This window comes from Callithrix jacchus, chromosome 4 (assembly GCF_049354715.1).
Source record: "Callithrix jacchus isolate 240 chromosome 4, calJac240_pri, whole genome shotgun sequence".
Taxonomy (NCBI): domain Eukaryota; kingdom Metazoa; phylum Chordata; class Mammalia; order Primates; family Cebidae; genus Callithrix; species Callithrix jacchus.
Window position 1 is genome coordinate 81,294,001 of NC_133505.1, and position 16,146 is coordinate 81,310,146.

Genomic DNA, 16,146 nt, shown 5'->3' on the forward strand with positions numbered 1-16,146 from the left:
ACTTTACCAAGGGTTTGACTGGAAGTGTATGCTTCCCTTTAAGGAGTCAATCTCAACTTACAGAGCCAATAAAAGCCCAGTGAGGAAACTGGCCTCATACCCTTGTCTATGCAGTCCCTGTACAGGGTTCCTGACCCATGGTTAGTAAAGAATGTCACTTTCTAACAGGTCCAACTTTAACTTAGGACCTTAAGAGGAGAGGACTCATAGGCGTTTAAGGATACAAAACATAGCTGGGATTAGCATTTAAAGGTCTTATCTGAGATTCCTTGTGGAACAGACTTCCATCAAAGCCAATCCAAAAGGCCTATGTAGAAATAATTATTCTTGCTGCACTTTATGCAAATAATCAGGCCAAGTATAAAACTAAAGTCTATTTGCAATCAACTCTGTCCTATTATAATTTTTTTTTAACAAAAATGAGGACTGGAGAGAGAAATTATGTTTCAAAACTCATCATCCATTTCTCATTAAATTATAAATTCATTAGTTTTTTTTTTTCTTGACTGAGTTTCACTCTTGTTGCCCAGCTGGAGTGCAATGATAGGATCTCAGCTCATTGCAGCCTTAACCTACCAGGTTCAAGCAATTCTGCCTCAGCTGGGATTACAGGTATGTGCCACCATTCCCTGCTAATTTTGTATTTTTAGTAGAGACAGGGTTTTTCTGTATTTGTCAGGCTGATCTCGAACTCCCAAATTCTGGTGATCTGCCCACCTCTGCCTCCCAAAATGCTGGATTACAGGTGTGAGCCACTGTGCCTGGCTCTCAGTTGTTTTTAAGTTTTTGCCTACGTTTTAGACTAACCCTGCTTGTTCCTGTGAACCAACCAGCAATCCCTGGCTGCAGCTCAGAAAGAACAAGAGGGATGGGTAATGTAGAAATCTAGATCAATATTCTAGTGCTGAGCAAATACCCTGCAAATTCTGCCAGGTGATGGAATAAATAGGGTGCCCATCACCCAGAGGTTTCCTTATTAAGGAAGTAAAACCAAGGGAACTAGCCAAAGCCAAGCACCATGCACCCAAATTTTAGGAGGCATAGCTACAGCTACCAGTTATCTTGGTGTGTCATAAGACATCTGTTTTTCTCCCTTGTTGGGGGAGGACTCAGTTCTACAGTTTCACCTTAGCATTCAGCTTATAATAAGGAGACTGCAACCTCCTGAGAAATATTTTTGTCTCAAACTCAATTCTAAGCTTCAGGTAAAAGCTCTAGGAGGGAAAACAGGATATGAGGGGTCTGGAGGCAAATGACAACAGAGGTTAAAAGGCACAGCACAGGTGAGCATGGCTGATACTTGCTGACTAAGCCAACCCCAAGCTTCCTGTTTCATGGATAAAGGCCACATTAATATCTATGGCATAAACAAGGTCTAGGGAATTCCAAGGCTACTGACAGTAGCAGGGATAGAGACATAGGTGAAAGCAGCTGATTCCTATTCTCTAGGCCCTTCCTGCTTGATGGGTGCAAGCTGCTCTGGCACTCATGGTGGGACCCAAAAAGGTCACTGGGACTCAGGGATGCAAGGATGGACGAGGGAAAGAGGACTCTTCATTCTCTCCTTCACACACCCTGAGTATATGTTAGTGAGAGAAGGAAGCCAGGGATGCCTGCTCCACTCTTTCTAGATGCCTCGCCATTCATCTTCAGTCTGTACCCCTTTCAAATGCGTCCTGAACCCCTGGGACTACTTTAAAAAATGCCTTCCTTTTCCTTTCTCCTCCTCTGTTCTCTCTTCACTGATAGGTAATTGTGTCTTCATACCACACTCCCCTCAGATGCATCTTCCAAACAGGAAAGAGTTAATTTCCCAAGCCTTAAACTGGTTGTTTTAGGATTGGGCTCAGGGGAAAGGAACCCAGGAGCCCTACATTCTGGCAAAAAAGACTATCAGACTCCAAACAGTCTTGCAACCAGAGCCTCAGACAATTGCCCCTTCAGCTGGGAACCTTTAAATAGACCTCCGAGGAGCTTTGACTGCCATTTCCCCAAAACAGCGGTCCCTGTTAGCAGGAAGCAGTTAAGATCGGTCTTTGTCTTTATTCTTAATCTAACAGCTCTTCGATGTACTTCTTTAGACAGGAGAATGAGACAGCCAGGTGGGGAGGGAGTCCACAGAAAAACTCCAACCAGACAGCCCACTGGGGTGGAGCCTCGGGAAATTCATGCCACTTGCAGCGAGAAGGAGCCTGGCCCCTCCTCCTCCTGTGTGGAACTTGGGATTCAAGCTTCGGGTGGGAAGTGCTCTAGCTGGGCCAGCGTCCCTGTTTCCCCCTTTTCTTCCTTTACACCCAATAAAACCCTGCTTTACTTACCCTTCAAACCATCTGCGAGCCTAAATTTTCATGGCCGTGGGATGGACAAGGACCCTGTCTTTAGCTGAACTAAGAGGTCCTGCAACAGTTGTAGTATTATCTTCTGAAACTCACTGAAAGGTATGATACTATAACTTATTAGGTCCCAAAGCATTGTGTCTGTGTTAGTATAATATAGAAGCAGTTGGCCGGGCGCGGTGGCTCACGCCTGTAATCCCAGGACTTTGGGAGGCCGAGGTGGGTGGATCACGACGTCAAGAGAGTGAGACCATCCTGGTCAACCTGGTGAAACCCCGTCTCTACTAAAAATACAAAAAATTAGCTGGGCACGGTGGCACGTGCCTGTAATCCCAGCTACTCAGGAGGCTGAGGCGGGAGAATTGCCTGAACCCAGGAGGCGGAGGTTGCGGTGAGCCGAGATTGCGCCATTGCACTCCAGAGCTGCATCTCAAGAGCTGGAGCTCCATCTCAAAAAAAAAAAAAGAAGCAGTTGACCAACATATTTAACCTAATTTTCTGTGGCTCAAGATGATGGGGAGGCCCAGGGAAATGGCTAGGTGTTCTGTTGATTTACAGTACAGTTATCTAGAATTGGTCATAGCCAATAGTATCACCTACATATTTCTGCTACACCCAATTCTGCCAGATTGTTAATGTGTAATATACAAAATTTTATCAATAAGTCTGCCACAGGCTCTAGCCAATCAGAACAGATGTCAGTTGTAAACATGGATGACTACAGTGGTGCTCACAGGCCAGATAAAAATTTAGTCTCTATAGTGGAATTTGAAATCAGCTATTATTGTTATTTTTTTTCTGGAATTATACTATGTACTTAATACATGGTTTTTATGGAGATCATATTTAACTATATCAAACATTACAGCACTTAAAACCTAGATGATTTGTTTTTACTTTACAGATCTTTGTTTATAGTAAGCTCTCCTTCCTCTTAATGTCACTTGCATCTTCTGCTCTGTCTTGCTGTAAGAAAGAAAATAACTGAGAAGAATAGCTAGTAAAATGCTGGCTATTCCATTAGTTACAAGTCAACAGTCCACTTTGGGCAGGACAATGTGGGATGATGTTTTCTTACCCTTTACTAAAAGATGTGATTCTGCCACTAGGCTGGCAATCTATACCATCACTGAGGAGCTATAATTTGGGACACTGAGCTACTCAGTTCTTCCACTGGCTTTATTTCAAAGTCATTTAGGTTAGTAAGGTGAGCAAATTATGTTTTGTCTTCTTGTAAAGATTTAAAAGACAATTTTTTTCTTTCTTTATTTTTTGAAAACAACTTGGTCACCATAGCTAATGTAAAATGTTTGTTTCATGTTACTTTCTTTCTCTTCAGCAATGCTGGCAGGCACAAGAATAGATGAAATGCTTCTATTTCTTTTTCTTTCTGTCTTGAGTAATCGTTTCTTATCATATTTAATGTTTGTCTGTCAAAATTTGGTACATTTTGTTGATTTTTTTCTTATGGATAGACCCTGCATTGTTTTATTTTTCTTTTTTGAAAATGGAAGCATCAGTAAAGCATTATCCTGTATTTAAATGAGAAGAAACAATGTGTCTGTGTTTTGTGAACAAAGGGTAATACTCTAGTACTAAGATTTTCCTTAGTCATATTATTTCTCCTGGCAGTCTCTTTTAAAAATCTGTAAAAGAGTGGCTTGATAGATATAATTGATTAACAAAATATATGAGGATTTTGCACATTTTTGTATAGTAGATGGGAATATATGAAGCAGTTGCTGCCCTTGAGAAGTTTATACTCCTGCAGGAAACAAGAGAAAGCAAGAAAGTGTTCAATAAAAATATAAATGCCAAACAGAGCACAAAGTTCAAAGCAGGAAGAGATTGCTGCAAACTCAAATAGTCTGTTAAGACATCCCGGTGATGTGGGATTCCACCTGGAGCTTGAAAGAGTAGAATTTGGATAGATGCAGTGGAAAAGGCAGGCTATTCCAAGCAAGAGGGAAAGGCTAGGGTCAGAATTTGAATGAGTAGAGTATGGTTGATACGCAGTGAAGAAGAGGTAAGATGGCAGCTGTGGAATCACAAACAATGGGAGGCCAGGTTGGAGAGGTCAGGAGATGAAAGGTCTGGATTAGTTTGGCTTCTCCCTCAGCGAAGGTTCTAGCAAGAAACAGATGACTGACTTATAGTGAGGTAACTTGAGCAAAGTTCAAGAAAGGGATTATTCATGGAGCTGTGCAAAGAGTGTAAGAGTAAGCACAGTGCAGAGTGCAGTACCCCACGGGGTCAGTAACAGTGGGGTGTTAAAACTATCTTGGAGCCAAGAAGGGTGAGAGGAGACCAGGAGCCAAATATAGAGAAGGCTCTGTGGAAAGAACTGGCCCGCAGGAACTGAGTGGAAGTTGAAGGCCAGTAGTCCTTAAGGACTCTGCAGGTGTGCATGTAAATTTTCAGCCAGCATTCTCTTCTCTCTCTGATTTCTTCCTCCTCACTGACGGGCCCTAACCAGAAGCCAGAGGCAAGGGATGTCAGTGAAGCAGGTCTTAACACTCAGCCTCCTGCATACGGAAGTGGGCTGGAGAAGGTTGGGAGTGGATATTCAGAATGCCAAGAGGAAGATGTAGGAATCTTTTGAAAGCCATTGTACAGGACTCGATGTAAAAAAAGGAATATTTCAGACTTAGTAATCTAGCAGCAATTATGCAAGTTAAGGAGGAGAAAAAGGTTAGAAGCAAGGAAATCTGTCAGGGAGATCAGATTAGACATTTTTCATGGAGTATATTAATAAGGTCCTAGACTAGGTTAGTGGTAAAGGGAATAGGAACAAAGGGATAAATGTGAAAGGCATTGTAAAGTATTGTCAGTAATTCGTATGGTCAAACTTGTGCCTCTCTTTGTAGTAATATCTTCAGATGTAGGCTTCTAAATGTCATAAGATGTAGGTAATTTTTGTGAGTTTAGAGTTTGACAACAATGTGTCTCTTCTTTAATCATTTAATCTAATAAAGGTTTCCTTTTCTTTGTTTTTTTGGTTTTCTTGTTTGATATTCAGTTCTTGTTGAGGATATGACTTAGAGCTTTAGTAATTTAGTTTGAGAGATATTAACACTTTACAGAATACCAAATGAGAGTTCAAAATTCAGGTTGTTTCTTGATTGTATTAAATATTTTCTTGATGTAACTAATAGTTTACCATAAATTCTAAAAATCAAACTATTTTAATTTCTGTATTTCTTATAAGTGAAGGTACACATTAGATACATATCACATAGTGATGAATTTCTTTAATCTGCAAACAATGCAAATGTCTATCTAAATCTATAAGGTCTATTTAGTTTTATTTTATGTACTCATGTATCTTCAGTACATTATATGCATGAATTGTCTGTCAGAATAATCTGCACCAATCAGTGACTGACATAAAATCCTACAGGTACAATAGCTTAGTCTCACTCCATTATATGATCTTTTTAAAGTCAAGAGCACACACACACACACTCTATTTTGGTTACTTGCCTCTCAGGGAAACTTCTTTCTTTTATTCTCTGCAAAAAGATAAAGATAAAAAGTAATTTTACCAGGAGATAATGCCAACTAAAGAGCTAAGGTCTATTTTCATTTCCTTCTCCCTTAAACTACACTTCAAACTTAAACTGACCGTACCATATTATTTTGTAAGAATAACATTTCTGTTGGTCTAATCAGATATCTCCAAGCACTTCTCCAAATAACCCTTATGCCGTGGAAACCAGTTCAAAAGGCCTACGGGCTGGAGCCTGGGAACTATTTGGGCAGTGTTCCAAATAACTGTATGGTGTTTAGGCTCACCTGCTGGAGAAGATCCAGGTGCTCCTGGGAATTACTAAAGTTTTTTCCAATGTCAAAGAGGCAGAAGGTCTCCTGCTGGCAGATGCTGACCCAGTCCTGATATTCCCCCGTGTCAGGGATGCGATCCAGAAAGATCCGATAGGCTTCCCATACTGCTTCCTGACACACTGTAATAGAGTCATTAGGGGTGGAAAATGGCCATGGCCTAAGAGGGTCCCTGTGGGCAATCCCAGGAAAAGTCTAATAACATGGAAAATTATTTCATGGCTTATGTTGACACACTAATTTACAGTCTCTAAAAGTTAATTCATTTAACAAATATTTATTGAGTACTTAGTATATTATATGGAGAAAAAGGAAGGCAAGAAAATAAGGACTATGATGTGTGTGTGTGTGTGTGTGTGAGGGACTGTAATTTAAAATCGAGTGGTTGAGGAAGACCTCACTATAAAGGTGACTTTTGAGCCATTTGGGGAAAGTAAATTCTCCCAGTTTGTGAATGCTAGAGGCATTGAAGGAACAGGGAGGATGTCAGTGTGGCCAGAACAAGGTTGAGAGTAAGAGAGGATGAAGACAGAAAGATGTGGTGAGGTGAACACAGATTGTGTAGGGTTTTGTATACCAGCAGCCTCCAAACTGGGGTATGGTTTCCCTGGCTGTCCTTGAAGACTTTCCAAGTGATGAGCAGGCACAAAATATTTAAAGGGAATCAATTTCCAGGTCTCCCTGTTCCTGTGCAAGCTTTCCTAAAATTGGTCTTCCTAAAGACACACCTTTTGATTAGCACTTCCTTTTTGGTCACAAACCTGTCCCATTCATCCATCCCTAATCTTACTGTGGCCCAGTGCCTCTGGGTTACCACAAGAAGGAACAATTTGCTATAACAGTACTGAGTTTGAGAAAAAGTGAACTGAGTTGAGGGATAACACACATTTTGTCAATCTAGGTGATTTATGATTCTTTGCTTTCAACAAATTAGAAGGAATCCTAACAGGTTGACAGCTGATGGATAGATTATTAAAAATAATGTTAACAGAACATAATGTGATTATTGGCATATTAATGACAAAGGAATTTAAAGAATAAGAACAGTACTATAACAAAACTCCATCTATTCCCATCAAGTTATTTACGTAAAGTTTTCTCAAGTCTGGGTGCGGTGGCTCCTGTCTGTAATCCCAGCACTTTGGGAGGCCGAGGTGGGCAGATCATGAGGTCAGGAGTTCAAGACCAGACTGGCCAACATGGTGAAACCCCGTATCTACTAAAAAGTACAAAATTAGCTGGGCATTGGTGGCTCATGCCTGTAATCCCGGCTACTTAGGAGGCTGAGGTAGGAGAATTGCTTGAACCAGGATCCAGGAGGTGGAGGTTGCAGTGAGCTGAGATCATGCCACTGCATTCCAGCCTGGGCTACAGAGTGAGAGAGACTTTATCTCAACAACAAAAAAAAGTTTTCTCAACACATAATTGAAACTAAGTAAAATAATAGGGTTAAAATTGATGTTAAACCCAGTCTCATTTTAGCAATGCACATTATAAGTAACAAATATAATTGTATATGATCAATTAGGGGAACAAAACCAAAGCAACCACTTTGATCCAGAGACAGAAGCTAAGGAAGCGTGAGCTACAGACCCTTTGTTTTTTTTTAACACTGATGCCTTCCAAAGCCCTGTTTAAAATTTTGCATTTGCAATGCAAATGCAAATGTTTTGTATTTATAAACATTAATACCCACAAAACTTGAATCTCACCCTATAGTCATCCATCAATAAAAACTAAAACTATGTATTTGAATTGATTATATATTAAATATGATAAACACAACTGAATCCACAAGAAATTTCTTTTTACACATAAATCTTGTAGTCACAAGAAACAAAAAAATGCAATTTCAATTTATGTTCATATGTCAGTTACCAAAAAGTATTTTAGATCAATCAGTAACAGATTTTCAAGCATAACCATAAATTAGATTAAAATGGGACTGAGGAGGGAAGTGAAATGGAAATGTGAGTGTATGGAGGAAAAGGAACCCTGTGACATTTCCTACTGTTAAGAAGAGTTTGCTCACATATCTGTTCAAATAATTTGATGGTAAGCATTGAGTGGCTATGGTAGATTCTACTGAATACATAAGAATGATCCAATTCTAGTTTTATTTTAAATATCCATATGTACAACTCACCAAAATTACATCCTATTTAATAATTCAAACTTGACAAACACTTCAGATATCAATGGAAAGTATGTAAGAGGATTATACGGCTTAAAAGTTGTTTTAGGGGCTTATGTGAGCAAGAATGTTGGAAACCTCTGCTATAAGCAATTGTAGTAGGTTGATTTTTACTTCTAGAGCAATGGCAACAACTGGAGCCTTTAGGGCAGAGGCTGACACCATCTGAATTACTGCAGAAATACAGCTGTGCTGAGTAAAAGGGCCATGGGGAGGAATTGGGTGAGACAAGACCAGTCTGGAGACTCTTATGCCTATACGTTATTCCCTCCCACCCACTTATTCCATGTCTGGATTTCTCTTAGCTTTCTGCTCTAAGAAGAAAATTCCACATCAATAGAAGCTCAGGTCATTTTCTAGCAGCAACCTGACTAGAACCTTCAAGGTAATTGATCTTTTAATGAGTAACCCACAAAGACAGGAGAGGGTGCAGTCCTGTCCACCTCAAATGTGCCATCTGGTTTCTCACATTTGGGGGAATAACAGGAATCAACATGTGGGAGGCAATGGAATATCTCACCTTGCAGAGTTCATTTTTGTGAACTGTCTACTGCCAGGTGAGGATCAAGAAGTTTTAGTATCTTTTCTGATACAAACCAGCAACTTGTCTCTGCCCCTTCATGTCTGGTCAATAGTCTACATAATATGCAAGAAGGAAGTGACACTCAGTTGTTTTCAGATTTGTCCAGGTAGTAACAGTTGTATGTCCAATCTAAGCAAACCAGTTGTCCTTGCTGGCCTTCTTTCCTACATACTCCACGCTCTCTTTGGGGGTGTTATTTTGCTCTTCCATTTTTTTCCAATGGACCTGCTACTTTAATTCAAAACCCATATAAGAGCCAGAGATGCAACAATACATAAAATAAACTAGCACTGTCTTTGGTGACTTTCAAGGACAATATTTAAATGTTTGTGACTTTCATAGATAATATTTGCATGTGAAACATCAGGGAAGAAATTATGTGATAATCTCTTCTGTTTACAAGTTAGGCACACCCTTGAGTTTGTTGCTTTCGGTCTCTGATTAAGACTTGCTTTTCTAGTCTTGAACGAATTGTGTTCTTCATTGAGCCTAGCTGCTCCCAGTTGAATACAAACTCAGACTTGCAGGCATCATAACTGATGTAGACAAATATATACAGAAGTTCATTTTCCTTGGGCTTGTGTAGCCTGAGGATGCATCACCAGTTATGCAGAGATTTCTGCAGGCAAGAGAAATATGGTTGCGGAGACTGAGTCTGAGCAGTCAAGTAGGAGGTGTTATTTTTGGTGCATTCATCTTCCTAGTTCTGCTCTTTTCCCTGCTGTCCTCTTTCCTGCCACAGGACGCAGAACTACACAGACCCATCAAACCTTCCATAAGGGCCCTGAAATAACCTTCTCCCTAAAGCACAATGTCTGAAGTTGCTGGAAGAATTTTCTCCCTGTGACATTGTAGTTTATAGGAATCATAATGTTAATAAAATCTCAGATTCTTTCTGAGGGGCAGGCTTTCTTTCTTTGTGGCTCCTCTGACGTCGTTTTTCCCTTGGAACCTTCTCACAAGCCAGGAGGCACAGAATCTTTCCATGATTGGGAACACCAGCCCACAACCCACCAGGATAGTCCCCCATCTTTCCTGGGGAAGTATCAAAAAAACCCTTGAAAGTTGCGGCATCAAAGGACCTCAGGGCTGGGAGAAATCTGAAAACTTCTCAGAATTGGACTTTTCTAAACCTTTGATTTACCTGTTCTGTACTATCCTCCTTTGAACCTACTGGGAGGGACTGCCACGGTGGTTCTAGAGAAATCCAGCACCTTGGTCACCCCCTTCCACCGCCACCCAGTCTTCCTACAGTTGCCAGCCAATGCCTGAAATCAAAGAATGTCAGCCTCTCTGCTGAAGGTCATATCCTAAGTCATTTCATGATGTAGGAAGAACCCCAGGGAGCACAAACCTTGGCAGCCAGGCATGGCTGGCTGTAACTGGAAGTCCGGGCCTGCAGACAGTTATTCACAATTAGTATTATGCTAGACCAGTGGAATGTGAAACTGCCCAGCACAGGGTTGTGCACACATCAGAGGGAGAAATAACACATTGGAATGGGAGTCAGGACACTGGGTTCTACCCCAGTTCTGCTGCCAGCCGTGCCCCTGAACATGCCACTTTAGCAAATCTCAGTTTTCTTATCTGTACAACAGGAGTGTTGGCTAGATGTTCTTTAGATTAGTGCTTCTAGAACTTTAAAGTACAAATGAATTTTACCTGGGGAACTTGTTAAAATGCAGATTCTCACAGTAAGTCTGGGGTGAGACCTGCGATTCTGCATTTCTAACAAGTTTCCAGGTGGTGGTGATGCTGCTGATCTGCAGACAACATGGAGTAGCAAGAACTAGGACTCTATCCATCTGTAATCTTCTGTAAGGCACACATAAATGTGAAAGAAAAACTTCATTTTTTTTTGTTTTTTGAGATGGAGTCTCGCTCTGTTGCTCAGGCTGTAATGCAATGGCAAGATCTTGGCTAACTGCAACCTCTGCCTCCCAGGTTCAAGTGATACTCCTGCCTCAGCCTCCTGGGTAGCTGGGATTACAGGCACATGTGACCACACCTGGATAATTTTTGTATTTTTAGTAGAGACGGGGTTTCACCTTACTGGCCAGGCTGGTCTCGAACACCCACCCTCAGGTGATCCTCCTACCTCAGCCTCCCAAAGTGCTGGGATTACAGGCGTGAGACACCGTGCCTGGCCAAGACCTAGCTTTAGATGTTGGATGTGGGAGACAGAGAGAGAGGGAAAGAGAGGGAGAGACACAGGTGAGGGTGAGGTGAGGTGTGAAGGGAGGCATCCCTGTAGCAAGAAGTTTGGCTGGGGCACAGAGTTCAGCCTGTAGATTAGCAGAAACACAGTTGCCTCTTTTGTATTTGTGCTTTGGGATAAGCATGTTTATGATTCTACCACAAAGCTCAGAACATTTCACTGTGTTGCTTTTAAGCCCTGGGAAATGAAATAATTCAATGTTCCATTTGATTTAGGAATATGGGCACTTTCTCTCTTAAGTTTATAGATGTCAACAGATAATTTAGTAAAAGTAGCAACAAGAACAGTAAGTGGGTTACTCTGTCAAAGGAACACTGCTTGTAGCTGGGTCTTATTTCTTGTTTCTTTGTGAACCAATTTGTTCTTAAGAAACCTACACTGATGAATAGTAAAATTTCATATTATCCAGGGGCAGCCGTAAGGATAATGGACTGTCATCGCTGTGGGGAGAAAAACAATGGTTTGTTTCATCCAGGGAAACAAGAATGAGAGAGGCAACCTAATCAAGAATAAGGAGCTGAGAATAAAAATTCAGAGCTAAAATTTTTGATGTAGCAAAAGTCTGTTCTAAATACCTGCAGTGAATCCTATTTGTGAATGTTGTAAAGCGTTAGAAGTTCCATGAAAATAGGAATAGTTGCATTCATATTCGGTGTGATGCAAATACTATATGTATGTCCGTTCTTGAGCAAACAATATAGAACTTACCAGGGCCATTATCTGATCAATGTGTAGGCACACTCAAAATTAGTAATTGAGGCATGTCACTGTTTTTTCTCTATTTTCCTAATGGGCTCTTTGCCTTTTGTGTCCACCAACAAGCATTGGCTAGTACCTCAGGACCTCAGAATAGTAATATAGGGCCCTTGATTTTCTATACTGAGAGTCCGCTTTCTCACTATGATCCAGTACTTTACATTTTTCTATGGGTGTGGCTTCTTTCAGCAAGTAAATATCTTTTTACTTCCATAGAAAATGAGACACACAAGGAACATAAGGCTTGATATTTTTGAGACTGTTAGCTTCCAAAACCCAATAAAATCTCTTCAGATTAATTTTACCCAGGCACATCTAACGCAACTAGACATCCGAGTAGTTTGCTGGATGTCAGTATTGTGAAACAGGTACTCAGTTGTCGTAGTGTACAACACATCATAGGCTGGAATTGAACCAGCTTGCTCTAGTAGATGGGCTTTAAATAGAGCTGAGTGGCTCTGCTTTTTGGATGGAAGCAAACATCTAGTGTGATCAAGGTAGAAATCAGTAAAACCCTCACCTTTCACATGTAAGATAAATTGAATTTAGGACTCAGACAAGATATTTTGCATTATTTGGAGCCACCCAGGGAATTTTAATAGTTGCTACCAAAGATTCATTTTTCTCTTTTAAAAAAGAAGCCATGAGAATTTTGTCATCCATTGTAAGTAAATGAAAAGGACAGCCACTGATGGCTGTGCTGTGATGAACTCCTTAATGGTTTCTGGGAATGCTATCAGAATCCTGTTTCACAGTCTTGGGGTAAAAAGTACACTGTAACTCTGCTAGAATCCACTGTAATTGTGTTATAAATTCTGTTAACACTCCTGCATTATATCTTGGTAACCACTCTTAATTTGTGTCTCCTTTGCACTTCAACGTGCCTCTAGGCTTCCAAACTTTAAAAGTTTCTGCTGGATCAGCAATACACAAACTTATAAAGAGGATCTGGACCGTAAAGTTGCTTTTGAAAAATGAAATCTTAGGTCATAAATCAATTTGCTTAGATTCCTGACATTGCAATCATCCTGTGCTTCTTACTCATAGGAACAACATTAAAATGCAGTATTGAGCATCGGCAAAAATAAAAAATTAAGGTGTAAAATCTAGATGCCAAGGCTTTCTGCTTTATAAATGCCCTATTAGTTCTGTGCTGCACAAGATATTATTTTAAGCCATAAGAGCTGATATCTACAATAGTTTTGAATGTTTATTATTCATTATTATCAGATTACCACTAGGTTGATTTTTATAACTCTTACGGCTAAATGACAGACCTGGAAGTTTTAGGCTAAAGACAACCTATGGGTGAATAAAAGGGAAGGGATGGAAATAACACAGGGCTAAAGAGGCTTCATCTCTTTCCTTACCTCTCAATCTATAATAAGCTTGAAGACTGGCTAAAATCTGTTTCATGGACTCCTGTGGACAGACTTTAACCCCGGTTGGGAAAAATGCGGATCTTTTTGTTCGATGCTTTGCCAAATCGAATATTCGTCTCAGAGTTGACATTTTGTACATTTTTTCGATACTTTCAGTTGTTTCATTTCTTGGGGCATTGTCTATGTCTTTAGTTTCAGAATGGTATATTTTAATGGAGATATCTGTAAAAGAAAGATTGATATCCTGGTGAATATATGCATTTATGTGATATATGTGACATATATGGATAAATGAATGAAATAAACTGAAAATTATTATCCTCTAGTTCATGAAATTTCCACCTTGGTGCAACTGCTAAATGTAATATTCCAAATGACAAGGCATTTTCAGAAATAAGAGAATAGTATAATGAGCTGATCAAGTGTATTTTTAAAAAGTCAGTGTCTCAAATCATCTTGCCTTTAGGAATTGCCAAATATTGAAACCATTTCCCACACATCTTTCTAAAAATCACTCCCCACTTAGCACTCAAGCCTCTCAAGAGATGCCTCTTATGATAGATAATATAATTCAAGCAGGGAATGATAGAGCACTGCAGTGCCCAGAGGTATACTCTTGATGAGGAAGTGGAGTGCTTCTAAAAACCTAGGGGAAAAATGCAACAAAATAACCTTCCTGCCTATTAGTGGCTGCCCTAGGAATTCATTATGGGCAGGGCTCAGAGCACCGCAATCTGGCCGGAAGTGGGTTGGAGCAAGGCTGTAGCTTAGAGTTGCCCTGACAGTACAAGCCTGCTGTTTCATGAGGGGTGGTGAGAGGAAGGATGAAGGAGAACTTAAAGCGGGAGGCTGGCAGAGAACATAACTCTCTTCTAAGCTCTTTCATCATGCTGGCATGGCTGTGTCTGTTAGGGTTAGGTCTAGACTGCATTTTTAACTTTCTGGACCTCTCATAATAAGAACTTATATTCATCAAGCACTTTTTAATTTTGAATTTTTATATGTATTATCTCATATCCTCACAAAAGCTTTACTACATAGATGAAACAGTTATCATTTTTCTCAGTTCATCAGTGATTAGGGTACTGAGGCTCAGAGCGGCAGTGTGTGTAACAGTGTGGTCAGATCTAAGTCACACATAAATGTGAAAGAAAGACCTAGGTGTTGATGTTGGGTTTGGGGGAAAGAGAGGGTGGCAGAGCATGCTAACAGTGTAGTCAGATTTCAATTCCTCCTCTTCTACTCCGTCTCTTTTCTTTTATCCATTCTACCATTAAAAAATTATGGATGAACAGTTGGGACCACTTATGACAGCCTCTTGAGACTCCAAGTGTGTGACTTATAGAGACTTATAATCCTATTTTACTAGGGAAGGCTCTCAAACCCATCTCTTCTGAAATGTGATACAAGGGGAATCCAAGCAGGATAGCTGAAGAGCAATTCAAATTTTGTTGCCAAGCATAAAAGTCCCTCAATATTGTGGAGGGTGGGGAAAGTCCACATGGGAACACATATTCCCATCACTTTGAGAAGTGTCAGAGTGCCCTGTGTTTGTCTTAGGCAGAGGTACATTCTTAGAATCTCCAGGAAGGGAGAAAATTTAGAGATTAAGTGGATCATCCAATGACACACTAGATTTATAAATCATAATCTGTGGGTTGAATATAGGCATCAACAATTTTTTGAAGATCCTTGAGTAATTTCAATATGTAGGCAGGTTTGAGAATCACTGTTTTATAGATCTGCTTAGATGTTTCCAGATGAAGAATCAAGATAATGCATCTCAAACTGGCTTACACAGTAAGAAAGTTATCACCACCAAAGGAAAGCCAGAGGCGGAGAATGTCTGGCGGAAATGGAGGTCTGGCTCTGACTTCTCTGGTTCTGTCCCTTCATGTGGTGACATCATCCACTGGCAGGTTTCCATCGAATTCCCCTGATGATGGCCAGCAGCAACTGGATCACCACCTTGACTCTCATTCATGTTGAAAAATAGCCTTTCCCTTAGGTCTAGCTGACTTAGGCCATGTGCCTGGAGCCAGACCAGTTGCAAGGGATATACCAGTGCTGTTGGCTTGATTTGAGTAATTACAGGGCAGGGAACTGGGATTACTTGAAGTGGCTCATTCTAAACAGGAGATGGAATCAGTTTTTCCTGAGTCAACATGGCTGCATGGCAAAGTGAAAGGCGCCCATTCAGTCTAGGGGCAAAGTGCAAGAGAGGGATAGGAGCTGAGCACACAGCTGTTAGTACCCATTACAGTTAGTCAAATGTGAATTTTTGTTTAGGAATATTAATTTTAATGATCCTTTCAAGCAGTTTATAGATTACAATAGATGTCATAGTAAAAAGTAAGTTTTTGTTATTATATTTTAATTGCCATTTAGAATGGAATGAGCAGCGGCTTCATGGGTACTTGCAGGCTGAGGCAGTGTAACACAGACCATATTTAGGGAGACTGTGCCCCTATATGCCTGCCCTTCTCCATGCTTCCCACTGTGCCTGCCTCTAATGTCTGGGGTCCTGCTATTGGGCTGGTCCTGTTCTGTACCTTGTCATCCCCACAATCTTTGGCTCTTTGGGGCTGGTCCTGTTATGCCCCAAACTGTCTAATGTTATGCCCCGTAGAACTCTCTGAGTAACTTGGCTTGGGCAGATTATGTACTCTACCCTGACTCTGGGAGGAATGTTGCTGTCCTGGAATTTTTCCCAGGTGGATCCCTTTGGAGCCTAACACTTTGCTTATATCCAGGCTCGCTCATATCCAGGACAGAGATCCTATTTGATATGGGTCTTTAGGTTTCTTCCTATCAGGGTATGTGCAGAAGCGGGGGTT

General features: G+C 40.6%; 1 protein-coding gene and 1 long non-coding RNA gene across 3 annotated transcripts in view; one reads left to right on the top strand and one right to left on the bottom strand.

The window, feature by feature from the left end:
- IMPG1 (interphotoreceptor matrix proteoglycan 1) overlaps positions 1-16,146 on the bottom strand; it is a 174,224-nt gene that overhangs the window by 138,605 nt on the left and 19,473 nt on the right. The window contains exons 2-4 of one of the 2 annotated variants that reach the window (XM_008994700.5): positions 13,298-13,531; positions 6,132-6,298; positions 5,820-5,848 (exon numbers count right to left, since the gene is read on the bottom strand). In XM_008994700.5, the coding sequence (XP_008992948.2) occupies positions 5,820-5,848; positions 6,132-6,298; positions 13,298-13,531 (430 nt within the window). The remainder of the gene's footprint in view (positions 1-5,819; positions 5,849-6,131; positions 6,299-13,297; positions 13,532-16,146) is intronic. The other variant, XM_017971221.4, reaches the window with a different exon arrangement.
- Positions 1-16,146, top strand: part of LOC128931788 (uncharacterized) — an 88,209-nt gene that overhangs the window by 2,687 nt on the left and 69,376 nt on the right. The gene's annotated exons all lie outside the window — the stretch shown is intronic.